Raw genomic sequence first — 26,266 nt, forward strand, 5'->3', positions numbered from 1 at the left:
TATTTTTTTTTAGGAAAGAGCTGTGCTCGTCAATCCTTCGAGTCACCTCGTGAAGGCAAAAAAGGCAGGTGTATTTTTGCATGCATGTTAGTAAGCCCATAAATGTGAAAAAGCTCTGCATGCGCATTTAGTGTTAGGGTTTTTCCACAAATACTGCACAGGAGCAGTTGTAAGTGGAAATGCCATTTTATAAACTTGATGTAATAAAATGTAATAGCCTAGTCGCGCACCCTTCTTGGGTGTATATGCACATGTCCACGAATGCATGTTGCACACATTTGTGTATCCAGCTGTTACAAAATTTTTATAAAGGGCATCACAAGGTGCAAATAAAAAATGTAAGAATAGAATGATGCCGTTTTGTTTTTTTTTTTTTTTTTTTTTTATAATCAAGTTTAATTTTTTTTTCGTTTTTTATATGAATAGTGAGTAAGCTGTTTTTTACAAAGATCAGAACGTTAGAACTAAAACGCTTGTGGCGCAACATGCGTAAAGGTTGAGACAGATAAAAAAAAATTTGCATGTACTGCCACAAGAAAGGTTATCATCTTCATTTTGAGGCTCATTTAAGGTTCTTTTAAAAAGAAATAAACTCAAAATAAAGGCAGTTCGTGTGGCTGTTTCGCGCACAACAATTAACCTGAAGGTTTATTTTAATTGTGCCGGAGGTTTATTTTGTAAAAAATTTAAACGTTAAGAAGCGGTTCGTAAATGTACAAGCTGTGTGTGTGTCTACATCTTACTGGTTAACTTTTTATTTCACTACTCTGCTGTTTTGCTGTTTTGCTGTTTTGCAATTTTGCCATTTTGCAACTTTGCCATTTTGCAATTTTACCATTTTGCTATTTTATTTTTTTCTTTTTTGCTTAAAAATTGTTTTCACCTCTTAACCCCTTTCAAAAGTTTGCTTGACCTTTTTCTGTACTGATGACTCACGCGAATGTGTATTGCTCGCTTGTCGGCGTGCCTAATTTTTTAAAGGAACTTTAAGATGCTTAAGCGTGCCATGCAGAACAGTATGTTGCTATTTTTTGCATGGTAAACGTGTACCCCCATGTGTATATATACACAATACACACGTAAATGTGCTGGCTTATTTGTGTGGACAGCTAGGTGAATTTTTCTTACCTCCAAATTTTACGTTGTAAAGAATTCTCCTGGGAATTCAGAATTTTCCTGAATTTTTTTTTAACGAATTTTTTTTTTTTTCCGTTCGCTACTAGTGTGCAGCTAGCTATTTTTATTTTACTTTTATTTTTTTTTCTGAATAGATCTGTTTGTCAAATTTTTAAATGCGTTTATTTGAACTGTCTTTAAGAAAAAAGGAAAGAACGGTTAGAGTGATTTGTGTAGAGGTCCTTCCCACTTGTTAAATTTTTCTTACTGATTGTAATTGGTGCTGATTTACCATCAGTTGTATTTGGCCTGGTTCTCTAATGCAAGATTAGAGTATGATTATTTTTTCTGTATAGTAAAAGTGCGTACATATATGCATATATATGTATACATATATATATACATACATATATATATACATACATATATATATACATACTTACAAATATATACTTTTTTTATACCCTTTAAAGAGTGGCTAAGATGACGCTGTACGGCTTTTTAGCCCTTGTGGCATTCTCTTGCATTTGCAAAACGAAGCGTATAGAAAATCCGCAGAAGGAGTTTATGGACAGATTTGACATAGCCAAGAATCACGTAGACATAAGTTGGTCTACAAATGGTGTGTTAGGAAAAGGGGACTATAAATACGATATAGGTAAGCAGAAAAAATGGAAATGGAGAAGGCTGATTCTTTGCTCACGAACAATATGTGCATGCGCCTGCTAATATTTTTGTATATGCCAATTTTGTTCCCCGAGTCTTGTTAGGAAATATGCCCCCCACATATTTCTTTTAGCAGTGTGAAGTTCTTTCCGTGTTCCATGCGCAATGCTGGTTTCGCTGATGTTTGTGGAAAATAATTTTTTTTTCCCCCCTCCTTTTTTAGATGATGAAAAGAATGAATACTCTAAGCTTATCACAAAGAATATATCAGGAACCTGCCCCAACCAGAACATCCACGGAATGTACAAGGGTAGCTGTCCCGATTATGGGAAAACATTCTCAATGGATATATACAGAGATGAGTATAATGAAGATTTTTTAAATGAAGTTAGTTTCGGTTTTTTGAACAAGAAATTGAATCTTTCAATAGAAATTCCAGTGCAGAAAAGTGGGATGGCCATGTACCAAGGCCTCTTCAAGTACTGTCCTTTGGACGAAAATCATAGTTTGCTGATAAAAAAGGAACAAGAATATGATATGTGTTTTAAACGAATTTACAGACATATGCAATCCATTAGAAGCAATAAAAAACGTACGTTGAGGAATAAATATTTACACTTTGGATGGCACGGATTAGGAGGTCGATTAGGTTCCAACATGAATTACCCTCTACATGATTATAATCCGTCGGAAAGTCATGTGACTAGAAAAATGAGATTCTCCGGTTTGATAAAAAATTTGTCCGATTGTTCTATTTATTCCCATTGTATGGGTCCATGTTTTAACAAAGATTTTGATAACGAATGTTTTCGCAGTTTACCTGTCGTTTTTAACCACAAAACGAAGGAGTGTGTTATCCTAGGAACACATGAAGGAAGTAGAAGAAGAAATTGCCTGTCTGAATATACAAATGGTTTTGAGAGGTGTTTTATGCCAATAAAAAAGGAAACAGGGAAAGAATGGACCTACGCATCGTCATTTTTGCGTCCAGATTATGAGAAGAAATGCCCTCCAAGATTTCCATTAAATGATACAGCATTTGGCTACTACAACAATAGCACTGGTGAATGCAAATCAGCTGCAAAAGGTGATTTTGTGAGTTATGAAATGTCTTTCAAAAGTTGTATTGAAGGACTATTCAATTATTTTGGGAGGGCTAGAAAAACTCGCAGAAAAAAATTCCTATGGGGGATTTGGGTTTTGGAAGATAGTTCCAAAAAATTAAATTCCATGGATGACATTGGAATGTGTTCCATTTTGAAGGAGAAACCCAGTTGTGTCTTGAAAAAGAAAAACCACTATTCCTTTACGAACCTGACGGCGAATTCTTTTGATTTCGAGCAAAATGTAACGTATCCACACGTGGAGGAGATGCTTGTGCAGGGCAATGAAGTGGGTGAATTTGAAAAACTCGTACTGGAAAAAAGCGAAAAGGAAACAGATTTAATCGAAATGGATAAAAAGAGGAAAAAAGCGCGAAAGGAAGGTGAAGAAGCAGAACAGAGAGAAGCATATCGAATTTTGGAAAAGAAGAGGAAAAGAAAAATGAATGAACAGGCAGGATTAAGGAAGAAGAATCTTAATTATGTGTTTTCCATGCAAAAGAGTGACGAGTCAACACATCCAAATGAAGTCGATTCTATTTTTAGAAGCAAGGGTGAACCTATAAGTCAAATGCTTGAACTGAACCAGTCTTCCAGAAGCTATTTGCACAATCCAGGTGCTCGTGGTAGGGGAAGACACCAAATTTCGTATGTGAACTCCCAGACAATAAATAACAGGCCAGCTTCTCAGAATGAAGCAGTTGTCAATTCCAGATTGTGGACAAATCCTCAAGCTAAATTTATGGAAAGATTCGATATTCCAAGAAATCACATTTTTATCGATTGGAAAAAGGAAGGAAAATTGGGAGAGGGTAATTTCAAGTATGATATTTTATCGAATAAAACTGCTGGTACCGCTCAGTCATTATTAGTTGATAGTTATAATGACATTTGTCCAAATCATTCAGTTCCAGGAAGGGCACAAGGAAGTTGCCCTAACTATGGAAAAGCTATCATTGTTGAAACACTTGAAGATAAACGTAGAGATATGCATTTTAATTTCCAATTTTTAAATGAAATACATACTGGGTATATGGGAAAAAGAAACGGACGCAGTATCGAACTTCCATACGATAAAAGTGGAATAGCTATGCATCATGGTTATCCAACATCGTGTCCAGTAAATACGCATGAAGAAATGTTGTTCGAAAAAATGGATGATTACAATTATCATATGTGCAAGTCTTCCGTGTTTTCAACTCCGTTCTCCATGAAGGAATGGGATCCCCAAAGCCGTTCAATTAAGTATTATGGCCTTTACGGTTTGGGTGGTCGACTAGGTTCGAATATTTCAAATTATGGAACATATGGACAAACTATAAAAAGAGGTGAAAAGCGTACGAGCAACATAACGCTACCAATGAAGAACCCAGGGGTGATAAAAAACTTGTTCGATTGCTCTATATTTTCCTACTGTTTAGGACCTTGTATTGAAAACACGTACAAAAATAAATGCTTCCGAAATTTACCAGCTTATTATAATCACGCAACAAATGAATGTGTCATACTTGGTACCCATGAACAGGAAAGAACCGATAACTGCAGAAAGGAAAAAACTGACTTAAGCAAACCCAACTGCCAGAAGCTTAGAAAAACCTCAGATTCGAAGGATTGGACATATGTTACATCATTTATTAGGCCTGATTATGAAGAAAAATGCCCACCTAGATTTCCTCTCAATTCCAAAAGTTTTGGGATCTACGATGAACGAACAGGAAAATGCAGAAGTCTCGTCAAAAAAAAGAATTTCATTGGTGCTCTAAATTTCGACGCCTGTTTAGAGTATTTGTTTAGAACCTCTCCAAAAGATTTTTACAGTAGTGATGCTGGCAAATACTGGGGGGTTTGGATTGCAAACGAGTCGGTTAATAAAGATAATATGTTTAGTGTTAATGGGGAATGCTACTATGTACGTCGAAAACCAACTTGCGTCATCCACAAAGAGGACCATTTTTCATTCACATCTCTCACGACAAATGACATTGATTTTTATCAAAACCTTAACATAGAACCTCTGGAAGAATTGATCGGGCAGAGAAATATAATTGGTTCAGATAAACAGGATGACAAAAGTAACAGGGCTACGGCTAGGAAGCAGCTGGCGGTAGACATGGCGCTAAATCCATCAGATTTTAACATCAGTGCTAAGCATGACGGTAGTGCAACAGAGGAGAAGGATATTGAAGAAGAAATACGGGTAGAGGAAGCAAGACGGGTGGAGGAAGCAAGACGGGTGGAGGAAGCAAGACGGGTAGAGGAAGCAAGAAGGGCAGAGGAAGCAAGAAAGGCGGAAGATGCTAGAAAGGCAGAGGCGGCTAGAAAGGCAGAGGCGGCTAGAAGGGATGAAGCAGATAGAAAGGCTGAGGCAGCTAGAAAGGCGGAAGAGGCAAGAAAGGCGGAAGATGCTAGAAAGGCAGACGCGGCTAGAAGGGATGAAGCAGATAGAAAGGCGGAAGAGGCAAGAAAGGCGGAAGAGGCAAGAAAGGCTGAAGCGGCTAGAAAGGCAGAGGCAGCTAGAAAGGCAGAGGCAGCTAGAAAGGCAGAAGCGGCTAGAAAGGCGGAAGAGGCTAGAAAGGCTGAAGCGGCTAGAAAGGCTGAAGCAGATAGAAAGGCAGAGGCAGCTAGAAAGGCTGAAGCAGATAGAAAGGCAGAGGCAGCTAGAAAGGCAGAAGCAGCAAGGAAGGCAGAGGCAGCTAAAAAGGCTGAAGCAGCAAGGAAGGCAGAGGCAGCTAAAAAGGCTGAAGAGGCTAGGAAGGCAGAGGCAGCTAAAAAGGCTGAAGAGGCTAGGAAGGCAGAGGCAGCTAAAAAGGCTGAAGCAGCAAGGAAGGCAGAGGCAGCTAAAAAGGCTGAAGAGGCTAGGAAGGCGGAAGAGGCAAGGAAAGCTGAAGCTGCTAGGAAGGCAGAGGATGCTAGAAAGGCTGAAGAGGCAAGGAAAGCTGAAGCAGCTAAAAAGGCTGAAGCAGCAAGGAAGGCTGAAGCAGCTAAAAAGGCTGAAGCAGCAAGGAAGGCAGAGGCAGCTAAAAAGGCTGAAGAGGCTAGGAAGGCAGAGGCAGCTAAAAAGGCTGAAGCTGCTAGGAAGGCAGAGGATGCTAGAAAGGCTGAAGAGGCAAGGAAAGCTGAAGCAGCTAAAAAGGCTGAAGCAGCAAGGAAGGCTGAAGCAGCAAGGAAGGCAGAGGATGCTAGAAAGGCAGAGGCGGCTAGAAAGGCAGAGGCGGCTAGAAGGGATGAAGCAGATAGAAAGGCTGAGGCAGATAGAAAGGCTGAGGCAGCTAGAAAGGCGGAAGAGGCAAGAAAGGCGGAAGATGCTAAAAAGGCTGAAGCAGCAAGGAAGGCAGAGGCAGCTAAAAAGGCTGAAGCAGCAAGGAAGGCAGAGGCAGCTAAAAAGGCTGAAGAGGCAAGGAAAGCTGAAGCAGCTAAAAAGGCTGAAGCAGCAAGGAAGGCAGAGGCAGCTAAAAAGGCTGAAGAGGCTAGGAAGGCGGAAGAGGCTAGGAAGGCGGAAGAGGCAAGGAAAGCTGAAGCTGCTAGGAAGGCAGAGGATGCTAGAAAGGCTGAAGAAGCTAGAAAGGCTGAGGAAGCTAGAAAGGCTGAGGAAGCTAGAAAGGCTGAGGATGCTAGAAGGGCTGAAGAAGCTAGAAAGGCTGAGGAAGCTAGAAAGGCTGAGGAAGCTAGAAGGGCTGAAGAAGCTAGAAGGGCTGAGGAGTTTAGACAGGAGGAAAATGCTAAAAAGGCGGAAGAGGCAAAGAAAAGAGTCGTGCATGAAAGTAAGAAGACTGAGGGTTCCGCGGCGAAGGGAGTTACTGATTCATCTGATGACAACAGGGAAGAGTCAAAGGAGTTTCCAAAGCATAAGTTCAATATAAATAATATTTCTGGTGAAAATGGAAATTCTGAAAGTAATTCGAATACAGAAGCATATAATAAAGAAAATTTCGAAGAGGAAGTTGAAGAAGCGAAAATGAGAAAGCAGGTTGACGATCAGAATATGGGGTCCGAAAATCCAAACAGTAATAATGCACCAAGAAATTATGAATCCAGAGATGATAAATTAGATAAGAATGAGTATATAAAGAGAGATGCTGAAAAAACGCGGGAGGAGATAATAAACTTATCCAAAAAAAACCCGTGTACTGTTGACGTTTCTTCAGACTTTTGCGATTATATGATGAAAAACATATCTTTTGGTAATTGCTCTGATGGAGAGAGAAAGGGACTGTGTTGTTCAATTTCAAATTATTGTTTAAAGTATTTTGATTATAATTCAAACGATTATTATACCTGTGCGAATGAAGAATTTGGCCAAAAGGATTACAAATGCTTTCGGAAGAGCAAAGCTTCAAGTATGTTACGTTGACATTGAAAAAAAGGAAAAAAAAAAAAAAAAAACAAATAAACAAACAAACAAGCGAATAAATAATACACACATGCATACATAATTTGCTCACTCGCACACACATGTGCACATATGCAAGTGCCTCAATTTCTATGATTAACTTCACTATATGTATTTTTACCAAGTTATTTTTTTTTACAGACGCGGCTTATTTTGCTGGGGCAGGAATAGTGTTGATACTCCTGCTTGTCATCGCTTCAAAAGCTACTCTGGGCAAATGGTAAATATAAAATTAAAAAAGAGAAAAAAAGGCACTTCTAGTATTTGTTAGTCCTTTTAAAAAAGACTTTCTAGTAAGAATGAAGACCCTTTTATTGAAAAAAATTTAATTTATTTGTTTATTTTTCTACCTAGGTTTGAAGAAGCTACCTTTGATGAGTTTGATGAAGATTATGAAAAAGTCCACACATTTGCAATGATATGTAATGGATCTTCAAAAGGTGGAAATGCTTTATGATATTAAAAACGTGCATAAAGAAATGATGCGTGCGCGAAATGGCAGCGTTGTTTTGCTAATTTTTGCTTGCTTTCGCGTAGTTTTGCTTAACTGTGCTTAATTTTGCTTGTTTTCGCTTACTTTCGCTTGCTTTCGCCTAATTTTGCTTAATTTTTTTCACTTCTTTTTCAGCCAAGGAACAAACACAGAAAGCGGAGCCGTCAGATTTTTCCGGGCACATGTCTGATAAATGACACTTGTTTTGACCGCCCCTTTTGTGAATCCTTAAACTGCTCAGACTTCACATGAAATATTTATTCCTGGAAATTTCCCCACACTTTTGCAGTGACTTACACAGGTTAACTATTTGAGTTGTAAATTGTGATGCCGAATTAATGTCAAAATTGAAATATTTTATTTATATTTTAAATGATAAATATGTGTACATAAAATTTGTCCAATGCATCATTACCATTTCTCTGATTTTTAACGATGAGAAGTGTGTTTACTTGAATTTTTTTTTTTTTTTTTTCAGTACATTTTTATGTGTCCGTAATTATACTATAGTGAATAGAGAACATTCCACACTTAACTTCAATATAATAAATTGCGTCTTTTTTGCAAAAATAGCTTCACGAAATGGTTAGTAAAAATATTAATTGTCGTGAATAAAATTCTCTACTAAATTGGAAGAGTTGCCCTGTTTTTATGAAAACAAATGTAAATGTAACGGATGCTGTAAATCGGTTCTAGTTTATTCATGTCTATGCTTGATAAAGTGCAAAACGGTAGGGAAAAAAATGTGTGAAATTATTCCTCTCGGAAAAAGGGTATGTATTTATTACGTTATTGATGAAGCAATAAGTTGTGTGACTGGTTATTCACTTTTCCAATGATCTTAAGTTAGTGTTAATTTATCATAACATCGCACACTTGCGTTTTATTTAAACACAGCACATTGCTAGCGTTTCTATTTCACCTCTTGCGGAAGGTCACAAAATTGCTTTTAGCTAAATGTACCTTTGCATGATCCAGGGTGCGAGAAATAAGAGGCAATTCGTTATTTCATTTATTGTTAAGGGGGAAAAAAAAAAAATCGTATTTAAAATAACGCAAAAAAGGAGGGAAGCAAAAAAAAAAAGAAAAAAAATGTAAAACAAAATAAACTATACAAATTTAATATATAATAACGCATGAAAAATGAATACGATATATTTAAAAGTTCCTTTCGATGTCGTATTTTCAAATATAGTGTTATAGGTCCTGTTTCGTTTTAGTTAATGAATAACCCATATGTATCTCTTACAGTATATTAATGTTTTTTTTTTTTTAAATAAATGCAAGGGTTAAAATACAAAAACATATAATTTACGGTAGAAATGACAACTTAAAAAAAAAAAAAAAAAAAAAAAAAGTCAAAAAATGTACATAAAAGTGCATCCATAGGTTTACAGTTTTTGTGAATTTACATATAAAACGTTGTAAAAAAAAAAAAAAAAGTCTTCTTGAAAAGCAAAACAAAATGCATTACACACGGTGTGTATGTGTATGCATTTTGGCATGTGCACATGATTAATAATTAAAAATTATCAAATAAAAAGTTGGGCACTTTTTTGTAAATACTTCCGAACAAATTACAATTGAATGAGATGGATACAAATAATTTAGGCTAATTTATACCTTCGACGGATGCAACAGCACATATAACCTGGGTAAAGGCTTGTAGGGAAGTAAAAAAATTCGAAGGGTCAGTGGTATTTAAATTTCCATATATTTGAACAACATTTGGAATTTTCCCTGTTAACGTTTTTATTACAGTTTCATCATTATCGACGTGAGTAAGTGGGCACAGCTGACGTATCATCGATGCTCTTCCATTTGACGTTGTGCAAAACATTAGACGATGTTCTTTCAGGCCTTTATCAAACAAGCCCAATTTTTTAAAAAGGTCAATTATGTTTTTTTCCTGTACATCATTTGAAATTTGAGCAATTACAAAGAGTTCTGAAATTGCGCACAATTTATTAAATGGTTCTAAGGAGCTTTCAACTATGTGTACGTTGTTGCCAGTAATCTTTAACACTATATCGTTTAGGCATAGGGAAATAACTGGTTTGCTGCTAATATTTTTATTATTTAATTTCCTTCGATAATTTTCATTATTTACATCATATCTTCTTTTAAATATACGAAAGTAAAAAATATAAAACATAAAAATCATTCCAACTAGCAGTATTGGTTGAAAAATGGAAATGTTTTTATCTTCAACATTTTCATATGATTTATATTTTCTACAATCCTGCCCATTTTTGCACGTCCTAGGCATTTTAATTGAAATTACACTTAAAAAAACATATACGGTGGTGGGGGGATGAGTAACTGGTTAATTTTGAGATATATGTCAAAGGGGGGAAATGGAAAAAAAAAAAAAAAAAAAAACCAAATATTTTGGGAAATTTTAACTAAAAAATATGCTGCTTTTTCCTCTTATTACATGTATGTGAATTTAAACAGAAATGTTTTGCTATTGCTGAAGAACATACATGGGCAGTCCGTCCCTACGTGCGTACTGCCTTCATGCGCACAATACGTATGATATATTACGTACATGTACATACATATTTGTTTACACTTCATTTATATAAAACAAAGCATTTTTGAAGGAAGGGAAGGGAGGCACAAGGGGCATGAGCTTTGTTAATTCCATAAATATAAAAAGATTGGCGAACAGGTTTTATATGCTTTCGTTCACATTTATAAATTTTTTTCCTGGCCTCCCTTTTTTTGCTGGGGTCACATGACGAAATGAAACATAATGCTTAAGGGAGGAAGAAACGTTACGTGAAAATGCGTAAGCCAAATGTGTTTGCGCGATTTCGTATACATACAAACACCCTTACAAACTTACGTACATACGTATATACGTAAGTACGTACATCATGCATAAATCCAACAGCACGTTAATGTCTGTGCTTTGCGCTTATGCAAATAAATGTTTGGAAATCTTCAATTTTGTTCAACCGACTCATTTGCGATAAGTTTGAATTGCTATTTTTGACTTTTTTTTTTTTTTTTTTTATTCATTATTTTCGCGTGGCAGTTGATTTGTATGTATGTAAATGCGCCAAATATGTGCCACTTTTCCTGCGCGAGCAAAAATGTACGGCATTATGCGTATGTGCTATTTGTATGTATTATGTATGTGCTATGCATTTATATGCATAGTTAACATTATGGCTCCAAAGCAGGTTGACACACGTTTGGGGGTTGACACACGTTTGGGGGTTGACACACGTTTGGGGGTTGGCACACGTTTGGCGGTTGGCACACTCTTGTTTCCATGACTGCTTTAACGAACGATCGACTTATTTTATTGCCTTTTTCCTGCTTATTCTTCGTAAAAATAAAATGTAAAGAAAATTAAGAGGAAAACCTTTCCAATTTAATTTTCACCGTGTACATTTTAAGCTGGTCGCGTTTATTTATTTGTAAAGATTTCATAATTTTTTATTAAGGAACGTTTTCCGCAGCGCAAATTTGTACTTATTTAAGATTTTCCCCTTCTGATAACGTTCACGTACCAGTGGAAAATAAGTGTAAGTCTTTATGCATTTACATGCATACGTACATTCCAGCATACATGTACCTGTAAATGTTTGACGTGATTTATGCCAAATAATTACGTGTCATTTTTTCCCATCAGTGGCACTTAAGTTAACGCGTTTTGCTATTTTTAAATGCGAAAGTAGTAAAAGTGAGAATTTAAGTGGCAGGAGTGTGCCTGTGCGTATAACAAAAAAGTAAGCAAATAAATAAATAAAATAAAATAAAATAAAACGATAGAGTGATCAAATGAGAAGGCACTTTTGGAAGAAAAGTTTTTGTATCTGGTCAAGGCTCGCAGTGCGTGTCGCAACGTTCAGAATTGGCTCTTCCGTCTTATATGAAATTTAAAAAGGTTAGTCTAAAATTACAGGAAGTTTATATTGTGGGGTGCAGCCACTCCTCCGTAAGAAGGCGTATAAGAATTAAGTGCAGATAAATGTGCATACGAAGGTGTACAGCACATACATGTATGGCAGCCTACACAATGCGCACGTACACGCCGGCACGCATGGGGGCGTTCAGTTCCCCCCCGACGCAGTAAAGAGTGTACATGCGTACGTACATATGTACATACATACGTACGTGCATACATGCATCCACATGGGCGAGTCGCCAAAACAGAAAAAATGATTTAAAAAAATAAGAAAAGCTCAAATTCGTGCGACGGGCACGGGCCAGTTAAGGTATACGAAAAAAATTAAAAATTGGGTAGGCTAAGGCCTCCTCTATGGAGGGCCTAAATTCATAATCAAAATTTAGCAGGTACTGTATATAATTTAGGGTTACCTCTGAAATTTGTTGGTTAATTTTGGGGTAACTTAAACCCCTTTTCATTTTGTTAACTAACAACTCTTTGGAACATTTCTCAAGATAATTAAATTGAAAGGGCCTTTCGCAGAAAAGCATTTCATACAAAATACATCCTAGTGACCATATGTCAATTTTGTCTGTGATGAGCAGATTCTTTTTATTTCTTAAGCATTCCGGTGGTTGATAATATAGAGTCCCCCCCCCGTTATAGTACTGATAAGTATCGGGTAAAATCAGTTTAGCTAGTCCAAAGTCAGATATTTTTATTATTCCATCTTTTATTAACAGATTAGCGGGTTTTAAATCACAGTGATGAACCTTCCCTGTGGGTAACGTTTTCATATATAATAAACCAAGTAATATTTGTTTAACCCAACATAGCGCTAAGAGTTCGTTAATTGGGCCATGATATTTGATGTACTTATCTAAGTCGATGTCGCATAATTCCATTCCAACTAGTAAGTTCGTTGCAGATCCAAAAACAAAAAAAAATTCTAATTTTACTATAAAAATGTGTCTATGGCAGTGGATATGGATATTTATTTCATTTTCCGCCCTTTGAATGATTTTATTTTTAATTTCGTTGGTCATGCTGGGTTCAATTTTGTGAATTTTGGCCGCATACATTTCTAAATTTATGGAGTCGAAAACTTCCCACACTTCTGCGAATCCTCCTCTTCCGATTAAATTCATCATACGTATATTCATTTTTAATGGGTTGTAAAAGGAGAATTCTGAGTTTTCTTGAAAATTGAAATGGTCTAGTCGTTTTTCCAGTATGGCCCTTTTTTTATCTAAGTTTAGTTTCATACTAAATAGTTCCGTATTTAGAAACTGAATGTTTTTCTTTAAATATTGCTTCAGATTGATGTCAATATCGCTCTTGGTCAATAGGGATAAAAGGGACAAAAAAAATTTCAACGTATGTTCCGTTGCACGGCAATTGGAAAAGTGCGTGCCATCTCTAAATGTGTCTCTGCTTGGTGGCAAAATAGATTTATTATGCGTTTTTTTTTTTAGCATAGTTAACCAGGATAATTCGGATTCTTCCTTATTCTCATTTAAAATTAAATTATAATTTTTGACAGATTTGGAAAAGAAACTGTAGGGGTATTGCTCAAATACTTTGTAAAATATTTCGTTATTTATTTTTTCTTGTTTATCATTGGCAAATGTAAAGTTTTTCTTTTCACATGTAGACCTAATGATGTCTCTTTCGCATTCAGTTTCGTACTCACTTGGCATTTCTTCTTCATGGTTTTTATATTTTTCTTTAAAATTTGCTTGTTTTTTATTTTCGCAGCTGCTTGATTTTTTAAATGCTGCTTCCTTTTTGCCTTTGTGTGTGCAGTTCTTTGCAGAATCCTTTTTTTTATTGCGACCATTTTCTTCCTTACATGCTTCATTTTTTTTTCCATTATTAATTGTTGTGCTTGAATTTTGCGTATTTTTGCTTTCCACAATTTGGGAGCAGTTAATTTTTTTATTGTGTTGGTTATTCTCTTGATTTTTATCATCACCGTTTGTTTTTTTAATTTTGCCTTTGTAATGGTCCCCCTGGTTGTTGCAATTATCAGGTGGTTCTTTTTCTCCGTTTTGGGCCTCTTGCTTGGGCATGTTACGATTGTCATTTTTGTTAATCCCCTTTTTAATTTTTTCCTTTAGATTTGCACATTGATTATTTGGTGATTTCTTTGCATTACCTGATGAGTTACTGTCTCTCTTTTGGTCTTTGGCGCCGGAACTGGCGTGTTCGTTTTTTTTGCTTTTGTCTTCTGTCTGGTTTTCTTCCTCTCCTTCGGCGTCCAATTTACAATTTTCACAAGACGTTCTGATGCTTTTATTTACTTGGTTGGGACTTGACGTGGTTGCGTCGTGTTTTAACGCTTCCTCATCGTTATTTTTTTTTTTGTAGTTAAAATTTCTTATGTCATGATATGCATGCTTGTCCAGGTTCCTTTTATTCAGAATGGTATAAAAATTGATGGGTTCTTTGGAAAAATTTTCGAGTAGTTTTCCATATTCAGTAGTGTCCAAAGTGTTCTCATCACTCTGGTCAACTTTGTAAAAATAACCATACTTTGATTGTTCATGATTTAGGAGTAGTCTATTTACTGATCTTTCTAATTGTTTTTCTTTTAGTATGGATTCTAAGATTAGATATTTTAGGGAGTTAATTTTCGCCTCTATTTCATCACACTGTTTTTTGTTTTTTTCTAAATAATTTAGATCGTTTTGAAACAAATTATAGAATTCCTCGTTTTTTAGATGCTCTTCTTTTTTCTTAAATAATTGCACCAAATTTTTAAAATCTACAGCAGATAAATTGTTATTTTGAAAATAGGTATTAATCATGCTTAGGTAGAACTTCTTCACACTTTCATTTTTCATATTTTCTACAGATTTGGTGAACAACTGAACCGCGTTTTTTATTAAATCATGCAAATTGACTTTGTTCGTTAATTCTTGGTATAGTCTTTTTATTATTAAACTGTTTTGTATCTTTGACATTAATTCGATAATAATTAAGTGGTTCCTTTGTTTTCTTATTTTTTCAATTCTAAAATTAGGGATAATCATTTTTTTAAATCGTTTTATGAATTCAATTTTGTCCCTAGACGATTTAAATGTCTTTTTGTTAATAATTTCTTTGAAAACGTTGTTTGGCTTTTTCAACTCTTCCAAATTTTTTTTTAATTTTTTCATAATGTCTAAATTTTTATAACAACTCATTAAATCAAACACTAGGTAGCACTTGACGTTGTTTATGTATACTTCGTATTCGTTCACCAAATTGTAAAAGAAGTGGGTGCTTTTACCGCTACCGCTGTCGTCATTGCGGCTACTTTCGTATTCGTATTCTTCTTCCCTCTCCTTCTCTTCTTCTTCATCTTCCTGCTCCTCTTCTCCCTCCCCTTCGTCTTCTGCGGTTACTTCTGTAACTTCCACATCCTCCACGCCCTCGCCATCTTCCGCTTTTCCTTTTAACCCATTCGAACAGACAGTTTCGCTGCTCTCCTTATTCACTCCGTTGCTCGTATTATTCGTTTTATATTTTTTGTTGTATTGCGCGCTACTGTTTCTTTCCAAGATGCAGGTCGTGTTGACACTCTTTCGCTTTTTCCGTTCCCTTTTATCCCCTTCTTTCATTTCATCATCAGAAGCCGCAGCAGGGGCAGCGGAATTGTGATCATTTTTGCAGTTACCGTCACCAGTTAGCTCCATTTTTCGGCTTATTTCTCCGTTTTGCTTCTTGTCTGTGTCGTCGTCTATATGGGTAATTTCAAGTTCACATTTTGCTTCCTCACTGCAGGGGTTATCATGATCGATATGTTGTTCGTTTTTCGAATTCACGTCTTCTTTTGAAACCAAATTGGTGTTTAACATTTTGGAGTTCTGCAGTGTGTTTTTTTTCTCAAAATAGGATTCAATGTGTTGTTCGTTTGGTTGACCACTTTGTTTGCCATTTGGCTGACCACTTTGCTTGCCATTTGGTTGACCACTTTGCTTGCCACTTTGCTTATCATTTTGCTTTTCGCCTTTTTGGTCACTCTTCTTGTCACTCTTTCTGCTGCTTTTGTCTGCTTTTCTCGAAACTTTGATGATGTTTTTAAAATGGCCATTCCTCGATTTAATGAAGCAGGGGTTATACAGGGTGTTACTTTTTATATCTGATTTTCTGATAAAATATTTATTGACCTTTTCGTCAAAATTATACACCTTAAATTCGAAGCTTATGCCTGGTACGATCAGTAATTTGTTAAGCGTATCAATAAAAATCAACGGATTTGTTTTTAAGTAGTCTACATAGTTTTCATTTTTATATTTTTCTCTAAATTTAATTTTTTGCTTCAGTAAGTACACAAAGGTGTTTTGCTTAACATTGGAGGTGTTGTAATCGTTATTGTCGTCATAGGAATACAACAATATGAGTTTCTGAAATGTATCTGCATTTTTGTATATAATTCCATTCACGTAATATAGTAGGTCATTTATTTCCGTGAAATTTGATTTCAGTTCATATTTGAAGATTTGATCAATTTTAGGCATTTCATTTTCCTTAACTAAAATGCTTTTCACATTTTTTATTCTTTGTTTTAAAAAATTTCTCGATATAATATCTTCATTGTCGTCTTTCATTTTATTTGTTCCCCTCTTGTGTTTTTTTTTTTCTTTTCCAAGTGGTAAATGGGAAATAGTAGCTGATGAAACCTTTTCCTCCCGGAAAAAATGTTAAGATTAATTTTAAAAACACAACTTGTGCTGTCAAAAGTTTTGCTAAAACATCCCGTTCTGCGCAATTTTACACCTTTCTGGGATATTAAAAATGGCTCTTCAGAATTGTTTAAGTTTCAATTCAGAAGAAATTGTTATTCAAAGATGTGAGGGGAAAAAGAGCGCGCATATCGACGTATACGCGTATGTTAATATATGTATTTTTTTACTTCTGTAAATACAAGAATTGTAAGGCAGCCATGCACGTTTGCTTTGCTTATAAATTACATATCCGTGGCAAAGGCTGTACAATATGGTACAAATAAAAAAAAAAACATTTCTTCAATCATCTGAAAAAAAAAAAAAAAGGCTGAGCCCCTAACCGGCTTAAATGTGTACGGGCACAGGTTAAAACGTTGAAATTAAATTGTATGCCTGGCATTATACGCGGGTGTACATACCGCACAAATGAGCAATAGCAAATTTTTCGCATTGGCAAATTTTTCTCATCAGCAAAATTTTCGCATTTCATCTCGCTCTGTGCTACATTTTAAATCCCGTCGTGTGATCGATCAATATTGGAACAAAGATTTGTTTTACATTTGAGTATCAGCATATATGTGCACATATAAATGTGCGGGCTAAAAATAGAATGCTCTATATTAAAAATATACCTTTTAGCATTTTTTTTTCCGAGCATATACCTTTGAAATTCCTTAAGCGTTCTTTTTTTTTTTCTCAGATTAATGTAGATTTTTTCATAGGTCCAAACCCCGAATACGCTAGTTCAGTGTATGTGATTTTTTTTTCCTCAAATTGTTGAAAAATTGGAAGATTTTTTAAAGTACAAAATGTTGCAGTACAGTTCGGCCGAAATTATATAAATTGGCGATAACTTTACAACATGTGCTATTTTCCGCGCATTATTTTCGCTGTGTCTGGATAAATAGCATAAACGCGGTTTACAATGCTTTAATTTATGGTCATGTTTTGAACCGTACGCTGAACTTGGAATATACCAGTCGGTTTAGCCGGAAAATGGTTCAACTGAAAAATAACACAAAATTGTTAAGCCGCTTTGGGGTTTTTAAAATGCATATTCGCGTGAGAAGCTTTTGCACTTAACAAAATTCCACTTTCTTTTTATTTTTAAAAAGTTGGAAATGAAGAAAAGTGTGTTTTGCGGAGTACATGTAAAAATATTTCCAATTTTTTAAAACGCCCAAATGTACCGTTGGTTGCGCGCATAGAGAAGAAAAAAAAAAAAAAAATTGTTCTGAATGTTCCTTTTTTTTTCCATTTATATGTTTACAAAACTGGGGCTTTATTGCAAACGCAAAAATGTACCATATAAAAAGTTCTTACTCAAATTGCATGAAAAATGATTTTTCAGGAATTATGGGTGGGTGTAAGTTGTTTTGATTTCCCCCCCTTTTTTTTTATAAAATTGCGATGGCATTTTTGCACAACTTATGTGGAGTTGAACCTGAAGGAATGAAGCATATATGCACAGTTTCATGAACCAAAAATAGATGAAGCGCGTTATACATTAATGTGTCATATGCTACAGATTGAAAAGGGGAGAAATTGTGCAAGCATATATGTATATGCACAGATGACATCTGATTGTTCTTCTGAATATTACGTTCGCGAAGAAAAGGCAGTGCCGTATTTTCTCACATTTGCTGTGTTTTATTTAAGCGAATTCAATTAAAAAAAAAAAAAAAACATACATGTTAAGAATGACTTAAAATAATATGAGACAATGATGGGGTGAAGTGTTATTTAGTTACAGCTTCATCATGGAGTGATGTGTCCCCTTCGGTAATGATGAGAAGAATACGAATTGTTAATGAACGGAAACACATGTAAGATCTCATGAATCTGTGTCAAAGTGGGAAAGTTGCGTCGCATATTTGACATTCATAAGGAAGCATAAATTTATGCATAACGTGCGATACATTCGGGCTAAAATATAATTTCATAAAAATGAAGAAGAAGAAAAGGAAGTTCTTTTTTTCTTTTTTTTTTTTTTTACGAAGAAATGATGCTAAGGAGGAACATTCTGGAAAACAATACCGATATTCGATACACTATACCGCATAAAAATTTTCGTTCATATTTTAACAAATTAGGTTATAGTAACTGTGAATGAGGAAAATGCTCATTTATATTTACATAAGGAATTAAGTTCTTGGTGACATTTGAAGACAACATATATGTTATGATGAACGTAGAGAGGAGTGGCAAAGTGGTAAAGTGGTAAAGCGGCAAAATGGCTAAATGGCCAAATGGCAAATGCTCTCTTCTGCGGCCATTAGAAAGAAAAGGTCTATACGAAATAAAGGTGATTTAATAATTTACCAAAAATGTTTGCCACATTTATGGCAGTAATGTTTTGGATCCTAAACATGAGAGCTATCATTCTGTAAAAAGCTTAATTAAGTTAAAAGTGTGTTGATATATATACGACCATTTTATCAATATGAATTAGTTCCAACTTTTAATTATGCTGTCGTATGCTCGTTATCTCATTAAGGGAACGCTTTACAAGAATATCCCCTGAGCTCTGGATGATATGTTTGCGCACTATATAAGCATTTGTAAAAGGGAACCTTACTTTGTGTACACGCAAGGGGGTTCACAGAAAGGCACAATTGCGGCGAGGCGTTCACAAAATAAGGACCCTACGGAGGAATTCATAGACGAATAACATAGAAAAAGAACCAGGGAGAATATTCGGAAAAATGGAGTTCCATAAAAAGGGAAATAAAATGAAATCAAGGAGAAGAACCCCCCACACAGTGTACATAACATGACAGGTAATAAAACAGAAGCAATGTGTCTGTTTAATGAGAATATAATAAAGGAATAAAAATAACCAAGGTTCACATTCATCTTTCACGAAAGGGAAAAATTAACAGGAAAACGAATGCGAAAAATTAACAGGTAAACGAACACCTATTTAGTGAATAGCGTTATGAAATAATGCGAATGGTTTATAAAATAACGCTTATTAAAAAAAAAAATTTGGTAAGCGCTCAAAAAATCGGAGTGGCTACATCTGGAAGGATAAAGTACAAACAGTTTGCCTAATCCATACCATTTTTTTTAATTTAAATGCACATTAAAATGGCAAATGTTGTAATAACGAGAGAAAGGCACCCCCACCAGTTAAATATCTAGTATAGTAATAATATATAAAGAGAGCATCCAAATGGAATTAATGATAAATGCTACTTTCGAAGATATGGAAAGGTCTGTGGAAACGAGTACTCTACAGCGAACAAGGAACAATTTTAATACTCCTACTAGAAGGAAAAACTATAGTTGAGTTTAAGGATAAGAGTTATTATTGGAAAGTAGAAAAAAAAAAGTGAACTTATATTTTTTGACCTTTTGGAAAACCATTTATAGAACAATTTAAATGACCTAAAAGTATAGTTACTTAAAATGTCCCATTAGTAGGGGAAAATGAGAAAAACATATTCATTAATGCTTAAAGAACTATTTTTAACATGTGTCTCGTTCAAACAGTGGAAATAATGCGCTAAAAGGGAATCATCGCCCATGATAAGGGGAAAAAAAAAAACAAATTGTTAATGGAAGAAGTTTAAAAAGGTTTAGGAAGCATGCTATTGTTGTAAAAAAGCAATTATCTGTAGGCCAAAGGAAAGAAAGCCTTCTTATTTCCTATTCTTACTATACCGAATTTTGCGTCCATTGCAGACACACCCATTTTTTCCCGCGCAGGTTTAACACGATAACCTAAGTAGTAGAACTAGGGAAAAAGCCGACGAAATGAGAAACAAATTTCCCCTTATGTGTTTCCATAACATAAGCACTAGGGGTATGCACGTAAGTGCTCCGAAATCGCTGCAGAAGGTGTGCCTATAATTTTATAACAACGGAAAGAATCGTCTAAAAACCAACTAATTTGCTAATTAATTAGTTAATTAATTAGCCAATTAGTTAATTAATTTTTAATGATATTCTTATTCTTAAAAATTGAAAAAGCATATTTAAATGGATATGAAGGAAAAAATACTGTTTGTTATTATTTTAATAATCATAAATTAAAAAAGCTTATGATTATTATAAAAGTACATATTTGTTAATGTGTTTTTTTATTAAAGAACATACTAGTATATTTGGGTCACGCATACAATTAAATCTATAAAATTAAAAATTAATTATCAAAACACCCATCGGTCCCAAAAAAAAAAATATTATGGCGATATATGAAAATAACTATACGCATAATAACTAATGGTAACTTTCTAATAAATAAACATTAATGGAAAATGTGATTTTAACATATATATATTTTATTAATAATACATGAAAAAATTTTTTTTTTTTTTAATGAGTAATTAAAAAAAAAAAAAAAAAAGAAAAAAAAAAAAAAAAACAGATTTTTTCAAATGTTAAACAAATGTCATATTAAAAATTAATAACATGGAACAAACGCTATTTTTTCAAGACAAATGGCATGTAATATACATGATTTAAAAATATATTCTTATAAATTTATTTCAAAATATACAATGTGAGATCTTCTTCTTTTGTGATTATTAACTGTTTCAAATAAAATTTTGCACATATCTCATAAAATTTTGTTAGAATTTGGTACTTCTAATTATTGTTATTATATATTATTTTTATACCCATAATGCTAATAATTTTCTATGGATATATAATATACATTAAGCAATAATACATATACACTACAAATGACAAAATAAGGATTTTTCTGTTTTAGACATTTTTTTTTTTTTAAATATTATAATATTTTCTTTAACTTCAAACATTAGTAAAGCCATATTGCAAATATTTATAAGTAATTAAAAAAGTTGAAAATTTTAAAAATTTTCATATTAATTTGACTTAACATTTATTTATTTTATAAGAGAATAATCTGTTCTTTTTTCTATAATTCAAACTTTTATTTCATTAACAAATTGATTCCATTCTTCCTTGGTTAGGCGTTTTCCAGAAAATGTTGTACACATTGAATTGAACACAAAAAATTTAACTTTTTTCCAATGAGTCCATTTTTTCCATTCTTGTCCTAAATATTCGTTTTCTTTTAGGAGAAACCATTTCATGAGTTCTCTTCTTTCTCTATTTATATTAGGATTGGCACGGTACCATTCTCGACTCTTAGCCACATTTAATAATTTTGATGTGGTCATAACTTCAAATGATTCAGAACCATAACCCCGTTCGTTCTTTTTCCAGTGATTCATTAACCATTCTTTGGTTTTCTTGTTTTCAAATTGTGACATATCTTTCACAAGAATTTTAAATAAATTGGAATGAGTGTCGTTCATCCATTTTTTCAAGTGTGAATCAATTTGGGATTTGACTTCTGCTTTAAACCATTTTTTCCATTTCTCGTCGCTCCACTCTCGTTTTCTCAAACCAGCTGGGTCCTTTCCTTTTGTTGAAATTTGACTATATTCTGACCATTTATTTTCAATTAAACGAAGCCAGCCAGCCCATTCTTTATTTCTTTGTTCCATCCATCTTTCTCTAGCCTTATTTAAGCTCACTTCTAATCGTTCCCAGTCGCCTTCTAGGCCTTGAATGAATGTGAGCCATTCTGTAGATTGTGAATCTTCCTTTGCAAAATCTTCTGGTTTCAATGGATACACTGCAGTTTCTTCTTCTTCTTCCATAAATTCCTTTGGAACGTCTTGGTAGTGCACGTCGAGGATAGATAAAATTCCAGAGCCTAATTCGTCTTTCTTTGGTTTGTCTAATTGTATATCTTCTTCCGATGGTATTACTAATTGTAATACATCTTCTTCCTCTACTGGTTCTTCCTCTTCTTCTTCTTCTTCTACTTCTTCTGGCACCTCTTCTTCTACTACCGCTGGTACTTCTACTTCTACTACCGCTGGTACCTCTACTTCTTCTACTTCTTCCACTTCTTCCACTTCTTCTGGTACCTCTTCTACTTCTTCCACTTCTTCTGGTACCTCTTCCACTTCTTCTGGTACCTCTTCCACTTCTTCTACTTCTGCGGGTACCTCTTCCACTTCTTCTACTTCTGCGGGTACCTCTTCTACTTCTTCTACTTCTTCTGGTACCTCTTCCACTTCTTCTACTTCTGCAGGTACCTCTTCCACTTCTTCTACTTCTGCAGGTACCTCTTCCACTTCTTCTACTTCTGCGGGTACCTCTTCTACTTCTTCTACTTCTTGTGGTACTTCTACAGGTTTCTGTGGTTGTGGTTGTGGCTGTGGTTGCTGTTGTTGCTGCTCTAACAACCTTCTGGCTTCTGGATCCTTGAGCAGTTGTTTGAATACATCTTCATATCTCTTAATGGCCTCATGCGTCAAATCTCCATCTACAATGAGTGCAAATAATGCATCGTAGCTCATAGGACCTGCAACTGTCAACTCAGTCTTTGTATCTGCTGGCACTGCTAATTTCGCTTCCTTTGGTGTTTCTACTGGTTTCAATTCTTCTACCTTTGGTTTTTCTTCCACTGGCTCTTCTGCCTCTACTTCTTCTACTACCTCTTCTTCTTGTACTTCTTCCTCTGCTGGCTCTCCTTCTACTTCTACTCCTTCTACTACCTCTTCTTCTTGCACTTCTTCCTCTGCTGGCTCTCCTTCTACTTCTACTCCTTCTTCTACTACCTCTTCTTCTTGTACTTCTTCCTCTCCTGGTTCTCCTTCTACTTCTACTCCTTCTTCTACTGCCTCTTCTTCTTGTACTTCTACTTCTTCTCCTGTTGGTTCTTCTAATTGGAAGTCGTCCTCTGGAGTTGCCTCTAATTCTTCTTCTGGTACTTCTTCTTGTACCTCTTCCTCTCCTGGTTCTCCTTCTGCTTCGACTTCTTCTGCTGGCTCTTCTACTTCTACTTCTACTTCTTCTCCTGTTGGTTCTTCTAATTGGAAGTCATCCTCTGGAGTAGCCTCTAACTCTTCTTCTCCTTCTGCAGTTTCTTCGCCCTCTACGGTTTCTTCTACTTCTTCTCCTGTTGGTTCTTCTAATTCGAAATCGTCCTCTGGAGTTGCCTCTAATTCTTCTTCTGGCACTTCTCCTTCTGTTGGCTCTCCTTCTGTTGGCTCTTCTTCCGTTGGTTCTCCTTCTCCTTCTAATACTAATTCTCCTTCCTCTGGAGCTTCTGCAGTTCCTTCTAATTCGAAATCGTCCTCTGGAGTTGCATCTAATTCTTCCGTTGGCACTTCTTGCGCGGGCTCTACTGCCACTGGTACTTGTACAGGTGCTTCCTTTGATGGTACTGTTACAGCCTCTCCTGCATCAGGATCCTTGAGGATTTGTTTAAATAATGGCACAAAGGATGTAATGTCTGCATACGTTAAATCGTTATCTAAGATATCAACGAATAAAGTTTCATCTGCCGTTGGAGCGACCATTGGTTTGACAGGCTGAGCAGGAGTCACTACTTCTACCGGTTCGGCCACTACTGGCACTGCTACTAACGCTTCTCCTTCTCCTTCTCCTTCCCCTTCTCCTTCCCCTTCTCCTTCCCCTTCTCCTTCTCCTGATGGTTCTTCTAATTGGAAGTCATCCTCTGGAGTTGCCTCTAACTCTTCTTCTCCTTCTGCAGCTTCTTCTCCCTCTACGGTTTCTTCTCCCTCTACGGTTTCTTCTCCCTCTACAGTTTCTTCTCCTTCTGCAGTTTCTTCGGTTTCTTCTAATGTAGTTCCATCTAATGCGAAATCATCCTCTGGAGTTGCCTCTAACTCTTCTTCTCCTTCTACAGTTTCTTCTCCTTCTACAGTTTCTTCTCCTTCTGCAGTTTCTTCTCCCTCTACAGTTTCTTCTGTTTCTTCTCCTAGAGTTTCGTCTAATGCGAAATCGTCCTCTGGAGTGGCTTCTAATTCTTCTTCCACTTCTGGAGTTTCTTCTGATACTTCTCCTTCTGCAGTTTCTTCGGTTTCTTCTCCTTCTGCAGCTTCTTCTGTTTCTTCTCCCTCTACAGTTTCTTCGGTTTCTTCTAATGCAGTTCCATCTAATGCGAAATCATCCTCTGGAGTTGCCTCTAACTCTTCTTCTCCTTCTGGAGTTTCTTCTGATACTTCTCCTTCTGCAGCTTCTTCTGTTTCTTCTCCCTCTACAGTTTCTTCTGTTTCTCCTTCTGCAGTTTCGTCTAATGCGAAATCATCCTCTGGAGTGGCATCTAATTCTTCGGTTGGTCCTTCTTCCGTTGGTCCCACTTCCGTTGATTCTTCTTCAGTTGCCTCTTCATCTAATACTAATTCTACTTCCTCGGGAGATTCTGTAACATCTAATGCGAAGTCATCCTCTGGAGTGGCATCTAATTCTTCCGCTGGTACTTGCGCGGGCTCTTCTGCCACTGGTAATGGTACAGGTGTCATTGGCAATTCTTGTCCCGTAACATGTTTAGCAGTACCCGCCACAATTTGTTCGAATAGTGGCTCGAAATCTTTAATATGATCAAAAATTATATCTTTATCCAAAATACTTCCAAAGAGGGCATCATTACTATCGGCAGGTTGTACATTTTCTTGAGCAGGAACATGTACTTTTTCTGCTCCATCAGCTGAACTATCTTCTGTGTCTACATACACAGTTGCTCCATTTTCAGTTTCCGCATCTCCAGTTGCTCCTTCTTCAGTTTCCGCATCTCCAGTTTCTTCCCCTGCTTCCAAATCGCCAGTTTCTTCCCCTGCTTCCAAATCACCAGCTTCTTCCCCTGCTTCCAAATCGCCAGTTTCTTCCCCTGCTTCCAAATCGCCAGTTTCTTCCCCTGCTTCCAAATCACCAGCTTCTTCCCCTGCTTCCATATCGCCAGCTTCTTCTTCTCCTTCCATATCACCAGGTAGTCCTTCTTCTGTTTCCGTATCATCTGTTGAGCCATCTTCTGTTTCCATATCTTCAGTGGAAACCTCTCCTAATGATTCACCTCCATCTAACGTTTCGTTGACTTCCTCATCGTCTTCAATTGGCAAATCTGTTAAGGCAAAGTCATCTTCGGGGGTAGCATCTAAAAGAGTTTCATCATCACCTGAATTCTCATCAAAATTTTCCTCTTCTAATTCTAAACCGTCGTTTGAAGGATCCTCCACCTCTACAACATCATCAGAAGCATTTTCCAATTCTAAATCGTTCTGTAGAACAAAAAAAAAAAAAAAAAAAAATTTTTTTCAATATTGTTTTTACGTAAATTTAAATGATCGCAATTCACAAATGCCACTTATGAATATATATGTATATATAGCAGTTTTTATAGATTATTTTTATCTTACTGTTGAAGCATGAATTAAAAGAAAAGCAAAAGATAAAATTAGTAAGGTTATATATAGATACGAAACCATAGTTGTTACTTTACTCTTTTTATATAATAACACTGGTTCTTATTTTTTTACTTTTAAATTAAAAAAAAAGAATGTTTTATTATATGATATAATTACATTCCTTAGTAGGTTTCCTTTCTTTTAATTATTTAATAAAAGAAAAGAACTCTTTTTTTTATATTGAAAATTAAAAGGTATTCCTTCCATACAAATATTAGTATAATAAATAACAGAACCCATATAATTAGTAAATAAATTCATTATTTCTTAATTTTCATTGTAAAATAGTAAAAAATGGAAAAAATTAAAAAATATGAATTCTTACATAATAAAAACATAAAATACAATATAGTAGGAAAATAAAAAAACTATAAAATTATAAGAAAAATATAACTTTTGATAATTTTTTATATAAAAATCTATATACAAAGTATCATAAAAAATATAATTAAAAAAAAATAATAAATATTGAAAATAATATGGTTATTTTGTAACAAACAAACTTTTTTGGAATATTCATGGACGACATATGTGAAAAATATTTTGTAGATAATTTTGCATTTATTTTGTATACATATTTTTGCCGTTTTATTAAATAAATTCTTTTCTAATGTAAAATAAAATT

General features: G+C 35.2%; 4 protein-coding genes across 4 annotated transcripts; 1 reads left to right on the plus strand and 3 right to left on the minus strand.

The window, feature by feature from the left end:
• Positions 1-1,599: 1,599 nt before the first annotated feature.
• Positions 1,600-8,279, plus strand: PVX_092975 (erythrocyte binding protein 1; the record flags this gene model as incomplete). The annotated part of the gene is made up of 6 exons (XM_001615537.1): positions 1,600-1,774; positions 2,006-7,222; positions 7,417-7,495; positions 7,630-7,715; positions 7,904-8,069; positions 8,247-8,279. The coding sequence occupies 5 exons, from the start codon at positions 1,600-1,602 to the stop codon at positions 7,963-7,965; spliced, it is 5,619 nt and encodes a 1,872-aa protein (XP_001615587.1). The 3' UTR covers positions 7,966-8,069; positions 8,247-8,279.
• Positions 8,280-9,380: 1,101 nt separating this feature from the next.
• PVX_092980 (hypothetical protein, conserved) lies at positions 9,381-10,037 on the minus strand (the record flags this gene model as incomplete). The annotated part of the gene is made up of 1 exon (XM_001615538.1): positions 9,381-10,037. The coding sequence occupies one exon, from the start codon at positions 10,035-10,037 to the stop codon at positions 9,381-9,383; it is 657 nt and encodes a 218-aa protein (XP_001615588.1).
• Positions 10,038-11,827: 1,790 nt separating this feature from the next.
• On the minus strand, positions 11,828-16,652 carry PVX_092985 (protein kinase domain containing protein). Its single transcript, XM_001615539.1, has 2 exons — positions 15,513-16,652; positions 11,828-15,434 (listed from the first exon to the last, which is right to left on the minus strand). The coding sequence occupies exons 1-2, from the start codon at positions 16,265-16,267 to the stop codon at positions 11,996-11,998; spliced, it is 4,194 nt and encodes a 1,397-aa protein (XP_001615589.1). The 5' UTR covers positions 16,268-16,652; the 3' UTR covers positions 11,828-11,995.
• Positions 16,653-21,279: 4,627 nt separating this feature from the next.
• On the minus strand, positions 21,280-26,024 carry PVX_092990 (tryptophan-rich antigen (Pv-fam-a); the record flags this gene model as incomplete). Its single annotated transcript, XM_001615540.1, has 2 exons — positions 25,594-26,024; positions 21,280-25,455 (listed from the first exon to the last, which is right to left on the minus strand). The coding sequence occupies exons 1-2, from the start codon at positions 25,660-25,662 to the stop codon at positions 21,280-21,282; spliced, it is 4,245 nt and encodes a 1,414-aa protein (XP_001615590.1). The 5' UTR covers positions 25,663-26,024.
• Positions 26,025-26,266: the final 242 nt, after the last annotated feature.

This window comes from Plasmodium vivax, chromosome 9 (assembly GCF_000002415.2).
Source record: "Plasmodium vivax chromosome 9, whole genome shotgun sequence".
NCBI classification, from domain to species: Eukaryota; Apicomplexa; class Aconoidasida; order Haemosporida; family Plasmodiidae; genus Plasmodium; species Plasmodium vivax.